The sequence below is a fragment of the Nannobrachium achirus genome, assembly GCF_963921795.1.
Source record: "Nannobrachium achirus genome assembly, chromosome: 14".
Taxonomy (NCBI): Eukaryota; Metazoa; Chordata; class Actinopteri; order Myctophiformes; family Myctophidae; genus Nannobrachium; species Nannobrachium achirus.
This window is the reverse complement of record NC_137821.1, coordinates 62,762,958-62,781,741: the sequence shown is the minus strand read 5'-3', so window position 1 is coordinate 62,781,741 and position 18,784 is coordinate 62,762,958. Positions and strand designations below refer to the sequence as shown.

Below are 18,784 nucleotides of genomic sequence, written 5' to 3'. Positions count from 1 at the left end.
TCTTCTCTAGTCGGTGGGGAAAGGACACGGACCTTGTTCCTGGTGCTCCCCCTCTTTAAGTCCAAAACGCCAGCTCTCATTGGGAACAACGCAATTTTTTTAAATTTATTAACAACCGATTTATTCGAAAATCCCACCCCACCGACCAGCCGCGGCTGACGGACAGCCCACATAGCCCAGTTCTCCCGAGATTCTTTTAAAAAGTTTAACGTCGACCACGATGAAGTGGGCCTGGGCGCTCGCGGCGGTCGTCTTCCTGGCGCTGGGGGGCCTCTCCTGGGGGGAGAGCGGCCTGCAGATCCCCGAGTACGACGGCAAGGACCGCGTGCACGACCTCAACGCCAAGAACTACAAGTCGGTGATGAAGAAGTACGACGTGATGGTCATCTACTACCACCGGAACGTGGAGGGCAACCGCGCCGCCACCAAGCAGCTCCAGATCGAGGAGCTGGCCCTGGAGGTTGGTTAATGACGCCCGCACCCGCAGGGTTGGGAAGTAATGGATTACATGTGGGATTACGTAATCAGATTACAAAAAAAAAAAAAAAAACGGTCCCAGGTTACATTTTAAAATGGGTAATCTGGATTACAGTAACGGATCTGATTGATGGGGGTTACATGCTGGATTGTAGAATGAACAAGTAACATGAAAGTAACTCGTAGTTACTTTTTAAATTGTGGTAATCGGATTACGTTACTGACTACCATTTTTTAGCAAGTAACTTGTAACTGTAGGGGATTACTTTTTAAAAGTAACCTGCACAGGGTTGAAAATATGATATGATATAGTACTTTATTGTCAGTTCACACTGAAATAAGTGATCTTTGTGTGTGAACGACTCCTCTTTCAACGTTGTGGCTGTCGAGGGGCAGGGGTCCACGGGGAGCAGGGGTCCACGGGGAGCAGGGGTCCACGGGGAGCAGGGGTCCACGGGGAGCAGGGGTCCACGGGGAGCAGGGGTCCACGCGGATAACGAGTGGTGGCAATGAAGCAGTGGCGTCAGTTCAGCAAAAGCTAAGGTATGGCAACATGATTTGTGTCTTATGTTGCCATACCTTAGCAACAGGACTACGGTATGGTGATGATGATGATTACTATCAGTGGATAGCATTATTTTTAAGAAAACAACTGACTGGTGCTGCTGCTGCTAATTAACAATAATACATTGCACCTGTGCTGACCTACTGAACCGGGAATAAACCATTTTGTCAAGATAGGGGGGGGTGCAAGTGTTGTGGAGAATATAACCTGGTGAACTTGCATTTTAGTTAGCTTAAAGTAATTCAATGACAGAATAATCAACGCAGACAGTCATAGACATTCGTGAATGTATTTTAAGGAGTACCTTTCATTTGTTTCCCCTGAAGCCAAGGTATGGCAACTGCCATTCTGCAGCTTGCCATACCCAATTGACGCCTCTGCAATGAAGGAGGGAGGTTGTTGGCCGTGGAAGTGGGTTTCCCTCCCTTTGCCAGGGCAACACACGAAACTGCCCGGGCAACGTGCCTTGTGTGTTGGGGGTCGAGTGGGGGAGGGGTGGAGGGGAGATGGATGAGTTGCAGAAGCAGTTTCAGAACAAGTTTTTTGGCCGGAGCTGGGGGTGCTTCCCCCTCCCCCCCTTCGCCAAGAAGCAGCATGACACTCACTGGCCCTCTGCCCCTAACGGTGGGTGACAAGGTGACAGAGGGGAGAGTGGTGGGTACCACACTCAGGGCTGTCGCACCAAATTCTGGGCCCTGGGTACAAGGATTCACTGTGGGCCGCCCATAAACGTTCTTCATGGCTGGAGGGAAGCCATTTAGACAGGGAACGCATTGTTACACGTTATTTTGTGCTTTAACTATTGAAAAATTGCAGATATACAATTGTAGATCTGCTATCTTTGAATAGTGAACATGTGTGCTAGTCTTGGAATATTTCAAATCCTTCTAAGGTTTTTTGAAAAACCTATGTTTCTATGCCAGTGGTGCTCAAACCTTTTCATGTGAAGGACCTCCAAAATGATGTATTTGGCCACGGACCCTCATCTCAAAATATTTTGTTCCACGGACCCCCAGAAACAAAATTTGAGTTACAAATGTTCGCTTAAAAAAATACACATATTCAAAGATTTGCACACATTTTCACGACTTTCACTAAATACACATGTTCAAAGATTTGCACACATTTTCACGACTTTCACTCAATAGAAGTATAAAATAATGAAGGCCTCCTCCACATTGGGCCCTAGTGACTCAGTCCCACTTTCCCCCCCTTTGTGACGCCCCTGGTGCACTCGGTGACATCCTCCTCACGCTGAATTCACACCAGCCACGCCGGGCAGCTTCGCTTCGTAGCGCGGACATTCGCGAAACGCGATAAAATGGGGCGTGACCGACAACCTCGTGGGTCGCTGCTCCTAGTGGATCAAAGTCAGCAGCTGCGGCAGAGCTCACCGTATGCAGACACTTGATGCTCACCTCCGCCAGCTTGTTTGCAAATGATTTATGTATTTTAGGTGAGAAAGAGGCCGTAAAAGCCGCTTTTCGACTGCAGCTTTAGCACCACACTACACGACACGACACCGCACCACATAAAAAGTACCCCTATTGGTAAGAAACAAATTGACCCTTTTAACTGTGATTATAATACAATATAAATTTGTATATCCTAATTATAATAGGCCTACACTATAATGGATTATACAGTAACTGTGATTATAATACACTATAAAGTATTAATGTATTACTATGATAATTATAATACACTATAATAGATTATAATAGTGGTTATAACACAATAGAATCTTATCATGTATTACAACTATATCCTGGTGGTCTAAATGAAAAGTCAATGAGTGATCAGTCATTATGAAGTGTTTGGCCCTGTTTGGCCTAGCTCAGACGACCTACTCTAGATTGGATACTTTTTAGTACCACGTTTAGTACTGCTTTCATACCACTCTACCCAGGTCCTTGTAGTGGAAACCCTGGCACAAGTGGGCGGTGTGGAGTGGTGTGGTGTTGGGCCATGTCAGTGGAAAAGAGGCTAAAGTTCCTCGATCTTGATTAACTTCACACGTCATCAACATTCACACGTCATCAACATTCACTACTTCCATGCTGTAGTACTGTCTGTTTCTGTGGGTGTCGAGTGTGTGCGCTTATTTAGTCCGGCACACTCCTGGTTGGCCGTTCTGTCTCACCACATAGCAACAGCGGAGAAGTTGAATTTTCCTCAACTTTGGCCATACTCTTAGCCGGCTCTGCCTATAGCTGCCGCAGTGGAGAAAGCGGATTCCGCTCATCTCCATAGAGACAAATCATTGAAACTCATCGCTTTGTCAGAACGCAATCACTGTTATTAAGGCCCATTCCCACTGGGCCAGATAACAGATAAAAAAATCTCTTTCTCCAGATATTTTTCCATTCAAAGTAAAAAAAAAACATATCTGCCACAGATAAAAGAAATATCTGCGGCAGATATTTTTTTTTATCTGTATCTACCATCCACTTTGAATGGAAAAATATCTGGAGAAAGAGATTTTTTTATCTGTTATCTGGCCCAGTGGGAATGGGCCTTTAGAGTGGATTCAAAATCCATGGAGAAGCACCCAGTTTAATTTGGGCGTTTGGGTCCATTGCTACATGTTCAGAGGTAGAAATGGTACAGTAATGGTGAGCAGAGTCTAGCATAAAGGAAGGGGTTTCTGATTGAAGAGGCATTTTTTCCATTGACGCAGTTACTTCTGAAAGGTCTGATTTGGAACAATTGGGGAAATGTGGCACAATGTGTCATACTTTGCAATTATGAATCACCAGGCAGTCTCTTTTGCTCTCAAAACCAGTGTGGGAGGGAGAGCGCTTGGAAGTTTTCGCATTGCTTGAAGAGCCAAGTAACAAAGATTGCAGTGTGTGATGTCTATGGATCACTTCCATGGTTGAAACATGTCAGGCATCACTCGATAGATCCTGACCAGGGTGTAGGGATGTGGAAAGAAGAGGGAGAGGGAGAATGGAGGGAGTATAATGCCTGATTTAGACATGGTTGTGTGCCGTGTCACACCAAAAATAGCACTTTAACGTCTCTTAACGGTGCCATAGTTTTGTACTTTTCTGTTTTGTATGTGTCTATGGAGTTTACATTACTCTAATAGACCCCCAGGTGTGGTTATAATATGCAAATATGTCTTCCCTGTGTATCTTTGGTTACTTCCTGAAAGCCAATTGAACCCAATTGAAATGCACTGATATAATGACATCATAATCCCTCTCCTTTTTACCATTCAACAACACTGTGGGTGTGGCTAACTTCAGCTGGGTCACTACCCACCTAACAACCAGACATACTTAAAGATACTTCAAAATGAAAATGTTTCTATTGATTACTTGCCATGGAGACTTGAGTTCAATCATATTGTTTAGTTTTTTGTCCTATTACTAAGACAATAATTTGATTACAATACATTTCCCCACATCTCAGGTGCATGCATATTGTGCGTGCGTATGTGAAGGGGTGTGTGTGTGTGTGTGTGTGTGTGTGTGTGTGTGTGTGTGTGTGTGAGAGAGAGAGAGAGAGAGAGAGGGAAACAGTGATGGCGTGAGAGTGAGTTGCAGAGCTATGTGTGACCATAGTTTCAGATGATTACATCAGAACGCAAGTCATTTGTCTTCCCCCTCTCTCCCCACCTAGCAATACATGACATCCCACTGTGCCACATACGCACCTAAATATACAGTGTGAGTCAAACTACATGTCTGTGGGGCCGTTGCAACCTTTCCAAATCCCTCAATTCACCACAGGGATGGAATAGCTGATCTGTCTCACAGTTTGGTTGATCTCGAGAAAGTTTAAAGAGATTTCAAAGCAAAGGCAGTGTGATTTTGGGAAAAAAGCTGATACTGTAAGACACTATACCCTACCCAGTGGCGTCAGTTCAGAAAAAGCTAAGGTATGGCAACATGACTGGTGTCTTGCACGCGCGCGAGTGACCAGTCATGTTGCCATACCTTAGCAACAGGCATGATACATTTATTTTAAGAAGTACATTCTATTTTCCCCCCATTTCTACGGTTTCTTGGGCTGGATATGGCAGCCTGGAATGGTTGTTGAAGTGCAGCTAAACTTGGCATGTTAGTAAACGTGCCACAATTAACAATAATGCATTGCACCTGTGCAGCTGACCTGTGGAACCTGGGAATATACCATTCTGTCAAGATGGGGAGAATACAAGTGTGGAGAATATAATTATAATACCTTGTTAAAGTTACCAATTTTAGTTGAATTTTGCATTTGTAGTTATTTTACTGTAATTCAACAACATAATAACCAGAACAGATAGATTATATTTAAAAGTAACTTTAATTTTCCCCCCTGGACCCAGGTTATGGCAGCTGCATACCCCTGCCATACCCAATTGACGCCCCTGACCCTACCCCCTTGGTGCTCTGAGAAGTTCAGTTTGGACGTTAGAATATTCTTAGTGTGGTTGTCCAACAGGGCTTTATTTCTAGAATAAACTTTTAGCCAATCAAGAAGCAGCATTCTCGGTGACGTCACCTTTATAGAGTAACCCTATTGATTTGAATGGGAAAGAGTAACAATGGGAACCACACTCGCAATTTCCTAGAATTGCGCCTGTCATATTGTTACAGTATGTACACATGTATACCCAGGAAGTAGTCAGTTTGATTTCTTCCATTTCACCAACTGCAGTGTCAAAGATACTCTTCAGCAATATGGATGGTGGACATTTTCTTGCCACGGACATACAAAATGTGTGGACAATAGCATTACCAGAAACACATACTCTACAGACATTTGTACACTCTACAAGGGGATCCTTGCAAAAAAAAAAAAAAAAAATGATAAGCACTAGTACTAGTTGGACTCCTGCCATGCCTAACCAAGGTAGTGACGTAGTAAATCAGTGTCATACATATTCGGAAGAAAACTTTGAGACTTGACATTCATTAATTGGGACTTGATGATCAAAATAAGAACAATATGAGAATGATCAAAAATTACACTGTCCAATGGATGGATGAGTTAAAGAACTTGTCCATACAGGACAACAGGACAAATCTAAAAAGGATCCCTGACTAATACGACAAATATGCCTTAATACATTATAATTGTCCTCTATAACTACAATGAAAAATAAAAACACCTTAAATATTTTATTTCTTTTATAAATAGCTAATCTTTCACTCAATAGGGGAAATGTCTGTCGCAAGTTGATGATGTCTTAAAACCATGTGTGATCTATCCCTATGGAATTTATGGCATGCATGTGAAAATAAAAACAAACTTAATACTTCCTATGGTTAATATGAGCATCAAATCAATATTTCAAATGCGTGTGTGTGTTGTTGTTTTTTTGCACATAACTCCCATAAATTCCATAGGGATAGATCACTCATATGGTTTCATGACATCATCAACTTGCGACAGGCATTTCCCCTATTGAGTGAAAGAGCTATTTCTAGAAGAAATAAAATAATTAAGGTGTTTTTAATTTTATATTGTTGTTATAGAGGACAATTATAATGTATTAAGGCATATTTGTTGTATTAGCCAGGGATCCTTTTAATGTCAGACGCTGAATAATATGTACATTTGTGTGAGGTTTGGGCAAAAGTCCGAGTCTGAGTAGGCCTATTAGCAAAAAGTGTCTTTTGAATAAAACGCAACATGGCGGAAAATCTCAAATAAAATGAAACGGCCCACATTCATTCACCCAAAGCGTGCGGCCTACAGTGCGAGAGCCACCCAGGTAGCAGATTATATAGATAGTTGTTCGGGGAGAGGCTGCAGGACTCTGCTCTCTGCCTCCCAGAACAGCGAGTGTCCGCTTACAGTGGCAGAGTGTGCCTTGCGGTGGCTGGTATAAGTCACCTCTGGAAATAGCCTGGGACAGCGAATGCTCAGCCAGAGCCTGGCTATACCAGCCCTCAGGGGAGGGGGACAGGGACGTGCTGGGCCCCTGATTCAGCCCGGGAAAAAGAGTTGGAGGCCCTCATTGCGCGCTATATAGAGATATCTCTCTATAGCGCTGCTGCTACTCAAAGATTTGCCATTTCAGATCATGACAAGTGACAATCCAGTGGGCCAATTACATAAGTTATATTTTGTCGTTGTCGGGTGGAAACCTTGTATGTCCAAAACCATTTGTTTTGTATTTATCATTTAAAAAATGATTTAAACTAGTGAAAACAGCCAATCTACAAGCACACAACGCCTCGCGGTGCGAGGCGTTGTGTGCTTGTAGATCTGCTGTTTTCACTACTTTTGTGCAACGGCCTTGTATGGTGAAGCAGGGCTTTGCTTTGCGAAAACATTTATAAATGTTAAACTTGGAGATACGAGGTTTCTGCCCGACAGTGACGATTTACTTTGTTGGCCGCCCAGCCCCCAAAATGGAACAAAGAAGCCAACATTTTATTTTAAATTTTTTCCTAATGGCCGGCCTGGACGGGCCGGGAATGAACCGGTCGTTCGGGAGTTGTCCCGCTTTTCCCAATGGCCAGCACGTCCCTGGAAGCGGAGGCAGGGAGAGAGAGACCATGGTGGAAAGAGTATACTTAAATGTTTTACTTAAGTAAAAATATCAATACTACAATGCAGATATACTCTGTTAGAAGTCCGGAATAAAAAAAATGACTTGAGTAAAATTAAAGTATTGGTACGAAATGTACTTAAAGTACAAAAGTAAAAGTTGTCATTATGCAGAATGTCCCATTTCACTAGCTTTCAAATGTATACGAATATTTAAAAATAGCAGATCTACAAGCTCACAATGTGTCACGAAGTGAGCTTGTAGATCGGAGTTGTTAAGTTTTGTAATAATAAGCCAAATTTTTGTTTACTAAACTTCTAAAATAATAGTAGTGGAGTAAAAGTACAATATTTGGATCCGAGATGTAGTGGAGTAGAAGATAAAAGTGTTGGAAATTTGAAATACTCAAGTACAAATACCTAAAAATTTTACATACAGTACTTAAGCAAATGTACAGTAGTTACTTTACATCACTTCGCTTGGTCTGTATACATACGTTCTTTTTCTTAGATTAGGTATTGCTATGCATTTGATGTATTGATGTTGATGATGAATTATTACCTTGCTTATTGTCAGTCACTCTGGATTAAGAGCGACTGCTAAATTGTAAATTGTATATACATTTGAAACTAGCCATGTTGTGAGTTGCAGATATGGTATTTTCAGAATGAATCTTGGAGAAAAAGAATATTAAATAAATGAAATATCTTATTATTACCTTGCTTATTGTCAGTCGCTCTGTATTAAGAGTGACTGCTAAATGCCTAAATTGTAAATTGTATATACATTTGAAACTAGCCGTGTTGTGAGTTGTAGATCTCCTATTAACACATTAAACGCCCACGTGGTGCCCACGCGCCAATCTCTTTGATGTTTACGTGTGCCCACGACGCGTTCGACGCGTTGTACAGTAAACTATACTGTAGCCTACTGTAGCTACTGTACTTGGCTACCGCGGTGATGAAACAAACTCCATTTCCCAAAATGCAGCACGAAATTACGTCACCCGGACGTGCTGTCTGTCTCGTTGACTTCCTGTTTAGCGGCTGCACAAAAATGCTGTTTTCTCCGGATTCTTTTCCTTTTTTCTTTTTTTCTCAAAACGGCGGCCTCTTCTACCGGCCGTAACACAAATGCTGTGGCTTAGAATTGATAAAAAATGGTCCTGACTGAAAGAAAAGATTTTCGCGAAATAAACAGGAAATGCTTGGATTACATTTACTCTGATTACTTTTCTCGCCATTACTTCAAAGGTAGGTAAAATGGCGGGTTGCCATGGGCACCAGCAAATTAAAAGTTGAATAATTCTGGGCACCCGCTGTGTTAAAGGGAAAAAGTATATTAAATAAATTAAATATTTTCAGATGGGGGGGCAAGTAGTCATTGACATACAAACGTCCAAATGAGTCCAAATATGCAACTACACAAGAAAAAGAAAAAAAGCCACAACCCACATCTACCAATATTTACAGGCAACTTTAAAGAAAGCCGAAAGTCGCTTAGAATAAACAGAAGTGGCAACACTGGGTGACACGCTAAAAGCGCCAGTGACGCACATCAAGTCGGCCACACACATAAGCACACGCACACGCACGCACACGTCATCCTGCCAGTTCTCAATCCTGTATGTAGCCAATCAGTGAGCTCCCAGGGTGTTCAGCGGGGATGCTGAGAATAGCTGATAATTAGCGCCCAGGAAGTATGAATTATTAAGAGAGAGTCAAATGTTAATTGCTTTCGAAACTGTGAAGAATGGTGTGTGTGCGTGCGAGTGTGCCTGCGTGCCTGCGTGTGTGTGTGCGTGTGTGCGCGCGTGTGGCCGTGCGTGTGTAGAAGATCTAAGTATATATTTAAATTAGAAAAGTTAATTAAATTCATTCACGGAGCCGTGACTGAACTCCCCACCTCTCCCGCGAACAGCTGGCTGTAAAAAACATCTTTCAACAGTTTGTCGCGACCTGTTCTACATTCCACCAACAACGGATGTTTTCTGTACGCCAGCAATGAACAGGGGCATGCAGAGAATGTTAGAGAGGCAGGGGCTGCCATTTGGTGGAAATATCGGAAATAGCGGACCTCCAAGCTCCATTTCAGACCTCCATTTCTAAAAGGGCATTTTGGTAGACATATGGAAAATAGCCGACCTCCAAGCTCACAGCGCGTCGCAACGCAACGCGCTGTGAGCTTGGAGGCCTGCTATTTTCGGTGCGTGATACCACACTGAACTGAGATGTGGCTTAAAGGACAACTTTGTTTTTTTTTACAAAAACTGTTCATATTTTAGATTGTAATTAGAGAAAAGAAAAAGTGAGTTGTTAAAATGTTTTCATTTGGTTCGTGTTATTGTTTTATCGCATTTACCGTGCTAAAATGTGGGTACAAGTGGCTAAATATGTCCTTACAGACACAGTAAGCCAGCAGTTTCTTTATTGCTATTTACAGTAACACTTCTAGCCCCCATAAGTCACATCCAACCATGAAAGGTTGTGTTGTATCTTGGGAATGGGCTTATTCTGTGTAAAATTACATATTTAGCCACTTGTACGCATGCCCCCAACCACTGAAATAAGAATCTCTAAAACAATAGAAAGAAGTAAATTAAATCAATTCAACACTCATCTTTTATTTTCTTTAATTACAATCTAAAATATGAACCCTTGTTGTAAAAAACTAAAGTTGTCCTTTAACTGCATGGATTTCTACACAGAGAGGGCAATTCTTTCAACATAATACGCTGCATTCACGTTCAGGAGAGTTTGGACAAGGCAATTCTCTTGAAGGCTGCCTTCAGGTATGGCATGGAAAGAGGGCATTTGCATTTCTTTCACCACAGTAAAAACTGCATTCATGGTCTGGAGACTGGAGAGGGCACTTTTTTACAGACGGATAAAAGGGCAGGGGCTCAAGCCCCCTTTGATGTCTATGTGCGCACAAGCCTGGCTATAAATCACTACTAAAGAACTTGTTGCGGTCAGACAGAAAGGATGAGGTCACCTAATGTCCTAATGAAACCGTAGCTCTATGATGTCACGGAGCTATGAATAGAGACAGACACAATACATTCATCTTCTTAACATGACTTACAGTCACGGTTCGATTTGTAAAAAAATAACAAAAAACACAGAGGTGGGTATATAACCATGTAAGCCCGTACTTCTTTGTTCACAAGCTGTTCTAAACTATTCAACTTAACACTCCCCACTGAGCATTTTTCGGGCTATAGACGTCTAATACACGTCTAAACGCTAGTCTAAAATTGGTCTAACAGTGAACATTTTGTTTTGTGAAATACGGTCTAATCAATGTCTAGTCTAAGCTTAGACGTCTGTTTAATTCCAATTCTTTTAAGGGTTAGGGTTAGGGTTAGGGTTAGGCTAAGACTATTGTATTGTTGAACGAGCCCCGCTCAACACCAATACTGTCGTATTGTCACACTAGAATTGCATATCGTCACCGTCGGGCAAAAACCTCGTATCTCCAAGCTTCAAATGTGTGCGTTTTTTCGCGAAGTAAAGCCCTGCTTCATCGTACAAGGCCGTCACACAAAAGTAGTGAAAACAGCCGATCTACAAGCACACAACGTCTCGCACCGCGAGGCGTTGTGTGCTTGTAGATCGGCTGTTTTCACTATAGTTTAGTTCATTTTTTTAAAATGATAAAAACTAACAGTTTAGGACAGGTTTCCACCCGACAACGACGATATAGTGAATATGCAATTCTAGTGTGACAATACAGAAGTATTGGTGTGATTGCTCCCCTTACTCACATTACAGTATGTTATGCTATATCATGCTATGGTATGTATGTCTGCATGCGCTGTGACGTTTGACTCTTCAGTCGCCGTCAAGTATTGTTTAATTTAGTTTTTCCATTGCTTTGACAATGATGGATTATATCGATGACGCCGAATGTGAGGGAACAGAAACACTGATGGTATCTCTCTGGGTGGGGCGGGCGAGGGAGAGGGAGGGGGGGGGGGGGAGAGAGAGAGAGAGAGAGAGAGAGAGAGAGAGAGAGAGAGAGAGAGAGAGAGAGAGAGAGAGAGAGAGAGAGATTGACAGTGATGGATTAAGCTAGATAGAGAAGAATGGTGACTGAGGGAGAGTGGATGGGAGGGGGAGAGAGACAGACAGACAGACAGACAGACAGACAGACAGACAGACAGACAGACAGACAGACAGACAGACAGACAGACAGACAGACAGACAGACAGACAGACAGACAGACAGACAGACAGACAGAGAGAGAGAGAGAGAGAGACAGGAGAATAGTCCGGGCATTCCGGGCAGTATTTTGATGGAATCGTGCACTTTATGATAAAAGCATGTAATTTGGCACACAGTTAGAACATGCCATATGGAAAATTTTTGGATATAGGGCCATTGCAGATTTGTCTTGGGAAACTTGTGGGAGCCAATCAAAGTTGAACCAAACTTTACTATACAGTAAAATAATACAAAAAATATATATAGCATGTGAGGGGTCAAACTAGGTGTTTTTCGGGATTTTTAATCCAATGCAAGCATTTGTTTTGCATGAAAAACATTCCTTGGGCTAAAAACGGCCCCCATAAAACCATGGTTTAGTGATGAATCATCACTTTTCACAGTTTTGTAGTGGCCGTTTCTCAGAAAGGAATGTTTTTTCATGCATAACAAATGCTTGCATTAGATTCAGAATCATGAAAAAACCCTAGTTTGACCACTCACTTGCATATCTGTTTTTTGTATTATTTTACTGTATAGTAAAGTCTATGAGAGCCCAACTTTGATTGGCTCCCACAAGTTTTCCAAGACAAATCTGCGATGTCCCTATAGCCAAAAATGTTCCATATGGTATGTTCTACATGCTTCTTTCATAAAGTGCACGATTTTTGCCCGAAACGCTCCGACTAGAAAGTGCATACACGAGAAATCCTGTCAGCCAGGAAGACAGGTATGACCCCCTGAAAATGTACACACACACGCACGCACGCACGCACGCACGCACGCACGCACGCACGCACGCACGCACGCACACACACACACACACACACACACACACACACACACACACACACACACACACACACACACACACAGACTCAGCATCTAAAGCCCCTTTCCGACTGCAGCTTTAGCACAACACTACACGACACTGCACCACTCCACCCCACACCACATAAAAATATCTACATTTTCCATTACACGAAAGTACCCCTATCGGTAAGAAACAAATTGACCCTTTTAACTGCGATTATATTACAATATACATTTGTATTACAACTATCCTAATTATAATACACTATAATGGATTATAACTGTGATTATAATACACAATAGAATCTATTATCATGTATTTAGACTACATCCTGTGGTCTAAATGAAAGGTCAGTCAGTGATCAGTCATTATGAAGTGTTTGGCCCTGTTTGGCCTAGCTCAGACCTACTCTAGATGGGATACTTTTTAGTACCACTTTCACATCACTCTACCCAGGTCCTTGGGGAAAGGTCTTGGTGGAAAACCTGGCACAAGTGGGCCGGTGTGGAGTGGTGTGGTGTTGGGCCATGTCAGTGGGAAAGGGGCTTTATACATGCAGTCAAAGAGGGTAGGAAAGATAGTTACACCGTCACACCAAAACTATTTCCGATATTTCACCTCCGACCTCGCATGTAACCGTCTCCACTCTCTGCAGAAATAACACCAAGGGAGAGAGAGAGAGAGAGAGAGAGAGAGAGAGAGAGAGAGAGAGAGAGAGAGATGTTGATGCTTTTGTGTGATGCTGCAGTATAATATGATAATAGGGCATTAATTAATTGACGAATAAATATAGAAATAAAACGGAGATATAAGGTTTCTTCCCGGCAGCAACAAAAGCCTTGCATAAAATGAGTGGCAAACCGAGTGGCAAAGTGAGTTTAACGTTGTTTAATGCAATCAGATTTTCTGTTTGGATGTATGGGCTTTGAAGGCCAGAAAGTAGTTTTTTTGCCACCAAATAACTCCTGGGTATGATGACACGCATACCCTCTGTACTTTGTCAACTGGGATCCAGCTGGGGTCTTACAGTTTACAGTTTAGGCATTTAGCAGACGCTTTTAATCCAAAGCGACTTACAATAAGCAAATAAACATCACAATAATAAACAAGATTAAGTGTCAGTACATCAACAGCAATATAACAAATGTAAATGAATTGTTTGTGTCATAGAACGGGAGAGAGAGAGAGAGAGAGAGAGAGAGAGGTACCGTATAATGTGAGTGACTAAGGTGTGGGTGGGAAGCTAATATGTGAGTGAAACATGATTGAATGACTGACTGACGTTTTGTGAGACCGAGAGAATGAGTTTGAGAGAGCAACGCCTCTGTTCCGAGCAACAAAGGTATGACTTTCCAGCCTTTTGAATGTCGAGGACGACACTTGACTGACAGTCGCAAACCCGCCGGCTTTATTATTAGCATGTAACGTCCACCGCAAGGCGTAGGAGCAGTGGGGAAGAATCGTCCTTGTCTCAAGGGTGCCGTGAAGGTTGAAATGCTGCCCGAGTGCTATCAAGTCTAATATCAGAGTCACTCTTAAGCCAGATATCGTCGTTCGTTCGGTCGGTCGGATCGGGCAGGAGGCGGGAGGGCCTTCGATTTGGAGAAGCGCCAGGGCCCGGGAATTCTTGAATCGGCACTGAGTGTCATAGTAAATCTCTGCTGTCGGGCCGAAACCTCTTAACTCCAAAATGTTCATTTTCGGGAAAATGAGCTCAAGTGGAGTTAGGAGGTTTTGACCGAAGGGCTTTTACTACTTTTCATTGGTTCAATATTATTTTAACCAACACACAGACGTAAAGGGTGTTCAATAGCTCTGATTTATGCCAAAAAAAATCTAAAACCCCAAAAATGGAGTTAAGAGGTTTTGGCCAGACATTGACGAAATACGTGTCATAAATATTCAGAAGAAAACCTGGACACTGACATTCAGTAAATTGGGTCTCATGATGAGAATAAGAAAATTATAACGGCAAAATCTAGAATTAGCCACGGACAAAACCGATTCTTGCCACGGACACGTTTGTCCGTGTACGGACATAGGCCTATTAATGACCCCTGCAGTGGAGTGATGTTGAACTCCGACCTTTGCGGTACAGTAAATGCCTGGTACGTATAAGTCACCGCGCGTCTCCGTTTACAGCGACCCCTCTCTTGTCACCCTCGTCGCCATGCCTTGCATTAGTCCTGTATGCGTTATGCAGCGCTAGCACTTGCTCATATGGAGGAAATGGACACTAAGGTCCAGGCATGTGCACGCATAGACTTGAAAGGGGGCTTGAGTCTCTGCAGTTCTGTAAAAAGTGCCCTCTCCAGACCATGAATGGAGTTTTTACTATGGTGAAAGAAATGCAAATGCCCCTCTTTCCATGCCATACCTGAAGGCAGCATTCAAGAGAATTGCCTTGTCCAAACTCTCCTTAACTTGAATGTATCATCTTGTGTTAAAAGAATTGTCCTCTCTGTGTAGAAATCCATGCCGTTGCGCCACATCTCCAGTATTGACTTGATTATGCTTAGTTCAGTGTGGTATCAAGCAGCATGAAAATAGCCGACCTACAAGCTCACAACGTGTCGCAGCGCATGAGTAATCAATAGAAAAAAGTCATTTTGGGTGAACTACTCCTTTAACGTCTACTCTGGCGTTTGTGAGCATCCCAGAACATTTTTATGTTGCTTTATTCAGTATTTCGATATTTGATATTCTTTTTTATCACACACGCCCCCTTCCTATTTAAACCCATTGTGAATTCAAACTCCGTTTTAACCATGTTAGATTCATTTAAAAGACCTTAGTTCTGTTGACTGATATTGTCCTTCTAATGCATGAGGGGGCCGTGGTTTTTATGTTTTTTATAATTTCTTGGGAAAATTCTATAACCAAAATATAAAAAATTAATAAATGAAAATAAATGAAAGAAGTCGTTGAAAAAGCATGTTCCACTCACGTATTAGATGGACCTCCAGAACCAAGGACGGCGTTTTCAATTAAACCCGATCTCTCTCTGAAATGGAGTTTGAAGTTACAATGGGTTTATAAGAAAGGTCTCAACATGGAATCGCTACCATATAAATACTGAATCAAACTTTAGTTTAGAAAAAGCTAAGGTGTGGCAACATGACTGGTGTCTTGCCCGTGTGCCTTCGCGCGTGTGCAAGACACCAGTCATGTTGCCATACCTTAGCAACAGGCACGATACATTTATTTTAAGAAGTTTCTACGGTTTCTTAATTGTGCTGGATATGGCAGCCTGGAACGGTTGTTCAAGTGCAGCTAAACTTGGAAAACGTTAGTAAACGTGCCACAATTAACAATAATGAATTGCACCTGCGGAACCTGGGAATATACCATTTTGTCAAGATGGGGAGAATACAAGTGTGGAGAATATAATTATAATACCTTGTTAAAGTGACCATGTTGTTAAATGTTGCATTTGTAGTTATTTTACTGTATTTTAACAACATAATAACCAGCACAGATAGACAAAGAGACATTCATGGATTTATATTTAAAAGTAATTTTAAATCCCCCCCCCCCCCCCCCCCCCCAGCTGCATACCCCTGCCATACCCAATTGACGCCCCTGGGGTGCTCACAAAAAACATGTCTGAAAATGAAATATTCCTTTAAATACAGAAACATGAAAATACATATAATACTCTATCCATTGTATTTATCCATGTATCCATAGAGACCCACTGAAGTAGATAGATAGATAGATACCTTTATTATCCCAAGGGGGAAATTCAGTTGTCCAGAAGTAGCACAGCAGTATACAGTTATTTACAAAGTTACAGAGACGTAAGAAAAGATAGATAAGAGGGAAAAAAACAAAAACAAAGACAAGAGCAGTACAGTACCAATAAAGAGAAGGTGCATCAATAGAGGGGGCGAATAATATATAAGTATATATACATAAAGTGTCTTGCAAAAGAGACCATAGCAGTCAATGCTAGTTAGTGCAAACAAGTATCTCACTGTCATTGTTAAACAAAGCAAAAATACTCAGAAACTACCAACACTAACAACCTAATAGTGCAGTGGCAAAAATCATTGCGAAAAAAGAAGAAACTAGGAAGCGTGTCACCGCAAGGTGCACATGAGCACTCTTCCTGGAAGGTCCTTAGAGGTCAAAGTCAATACAGCAATGGTTCCGTAAGGTATGGTTCACACAGACAATCAATGACACTCTTGCTTTGTCTTCTCACTAGAGACCACACAAACCGGTCAGTGTGAGTTACTAGGGCCCAACCAAGGTGGGGGGGCCTTAATTATTTTACGCTTTAACTATTGAAAAATAGCAGCTTGTAGATCTGCTATTTTTGAAAACCCCTGAAAATGTGTGCAAATATTTGAACATATGTATTTTTTTAAGCGAACTTATTGTAACTCAAATTTAGCTTCTGGGGGGTCCCTGGAACTAAATATGTTGAGATGGGGGTCCGTGGGCAAATAAATATAATTTTGGGGGTCCTTCACATTAAGGTTTGAGCACCACTGACAGAAACATAGGTTTTTCAAAAAACCTTAGAAGGATTTGAAATATTCAAAGACTAGCACACATTTTTCAAAAATAGCATGAAAAATAGCAGATATACAAGCTCGCGAGCTTGTACATCTGCTATTTTTCAATAGTTAAAGCACAAAATGTGAGTGAATCCTTGTACCCAGGGCCCAGAATTTGGTGTGAGACCCCTGTATGCAGCTATATTACGCGATCTGAGGGTAATTATAAATGACCCCGGCAGCAACAGCCACACCTTTTTTCACCCCCTTTCTCTTAATGTCATACAGTATCTTCCTATCCTTGGGGTCCCATGGACATGTGATATGCATCTCGTATTTAAGATAATGTAGGGCTGGGGGACCAGCGATACTGCACTGTTATGGAGCCTAGGAGGTAAACACATTGCTACTGTGTACACCCAGTCACTTGTTAATCCACACTACGTGCCCCTTCTCTGGCTGTAGTAATAGTAATACAGGGTAAAACAAACGAGGAACGCCCCATATGGACCAACCACTCCAACTAGTACTATCAGAACAAATACCCATTTTGTTATTATTTGAATGAAATGAAATCAATTACGCTACTAAAGAGGGGCATTTGCATTTTCTTTAACCATAGTAAAAACTGCATTCATGGTCTGGAGAGGGCACTTTTTACAGACAGATAAAAGGGCAGGGGCTCAAGCCCCCTTTCTGCAGTTTATCTCTGAGTGTGAAATATGGCTCTCGATCAATTATGCGAGTCATTGGGAACGCAAGAGGAGGGCAGATAGGTGCACACATGAGTTTATGTATGGTTGGCACGTGCACACATAGACATCGAAGGGGGCTCAAGCCCCTGCCCTTTTAACCATGTGTAAAAAGTGCCCTCTCCAGACCATGAATGCATGCTGTTTTACTATGGTGAAAGAAATGCAAACGCCCTCTTTCCATGCCATACCTGAAGGCAGCATTCAAGAGAATTGCCTTGTCCAAACTCTCCTGAACTTGAATGCAGCATCTTATGATGAAAGAATTGCCCTCTCTGTGTAGAAATTACCCCACATCTCCAGTAGTGACTTGATTATGCTTAGTTCAGTGTGCTATCAAGCACTGAAAATAGCCGACCTGCAAGCTCACAACGCGTCGCAGCACGATGCGTTGTGAGCTTGGAGGTCTGCTATTTTCGATGTTTCCACCAAAAGGCCCTTTTAGAAATGTCAGCCCCTGCCTCTCTAACATTCTCTGCACGTCCCTGATGTATGGTGTGCTTTATAATGTATGAGGAGCCTGAAGGGCTTGGATGAGGTGTGTGCATTGTCTTCTCTCATCTGCACAGAAAGTTCAGGCTGTAGCCGTGGCAACCGCTAACCAAAGCAGACTCTGCCACGAACAGTTCCTGCTCTACACTTATTTCAATATATTCTGTCTTCATGTACTTTTTGGACAGTTTATGCGAGCTGCCCAAAATAGAGATAGATTATCAATCGGATATTTTAACTCATTGGATGTCCACGGCGTGCCAACGCATCAAACTCTTTGATGTCTCACGGTGCCCGCGGCGCATTTGTACAGTAAACTATATTCATCTGGGTCCCATCCTATTTTACAGTACACTTTAAGACAGAATAAGACATAATAAAGCCATAATAAGAAATAATGTGTTGGTAATTAGAACCAATATGTTTTATTAGACAGAAACAAAGACAGAATAGCAGAAAGAGCGAATACAATCGGCAC

General features: G+C 42.1%; 1 protein-coding gene across 1 annotated transcript in view; it reads left to right on the top strand.

The window, feature by feature from the left end:
* Positions 1–220: 220 nt before the first annotated feature.
* Positions 221–18,784, top strand: part of casq1b (calsequestrin 1b) — a gene marked incomplete at both ends in the record, with an annotated part of 151,392 nt that continues 132,828 nt past the window's right edge. Inside the window, one exon of the mRNA XM_080741822.1 lies at positions 221–460. Coding sequence (XP_080597948.1) covers positions 221–460 — 240 coding nt within the window. The remainder of the gene's footprint in view (positions 461–18,784) is intronic.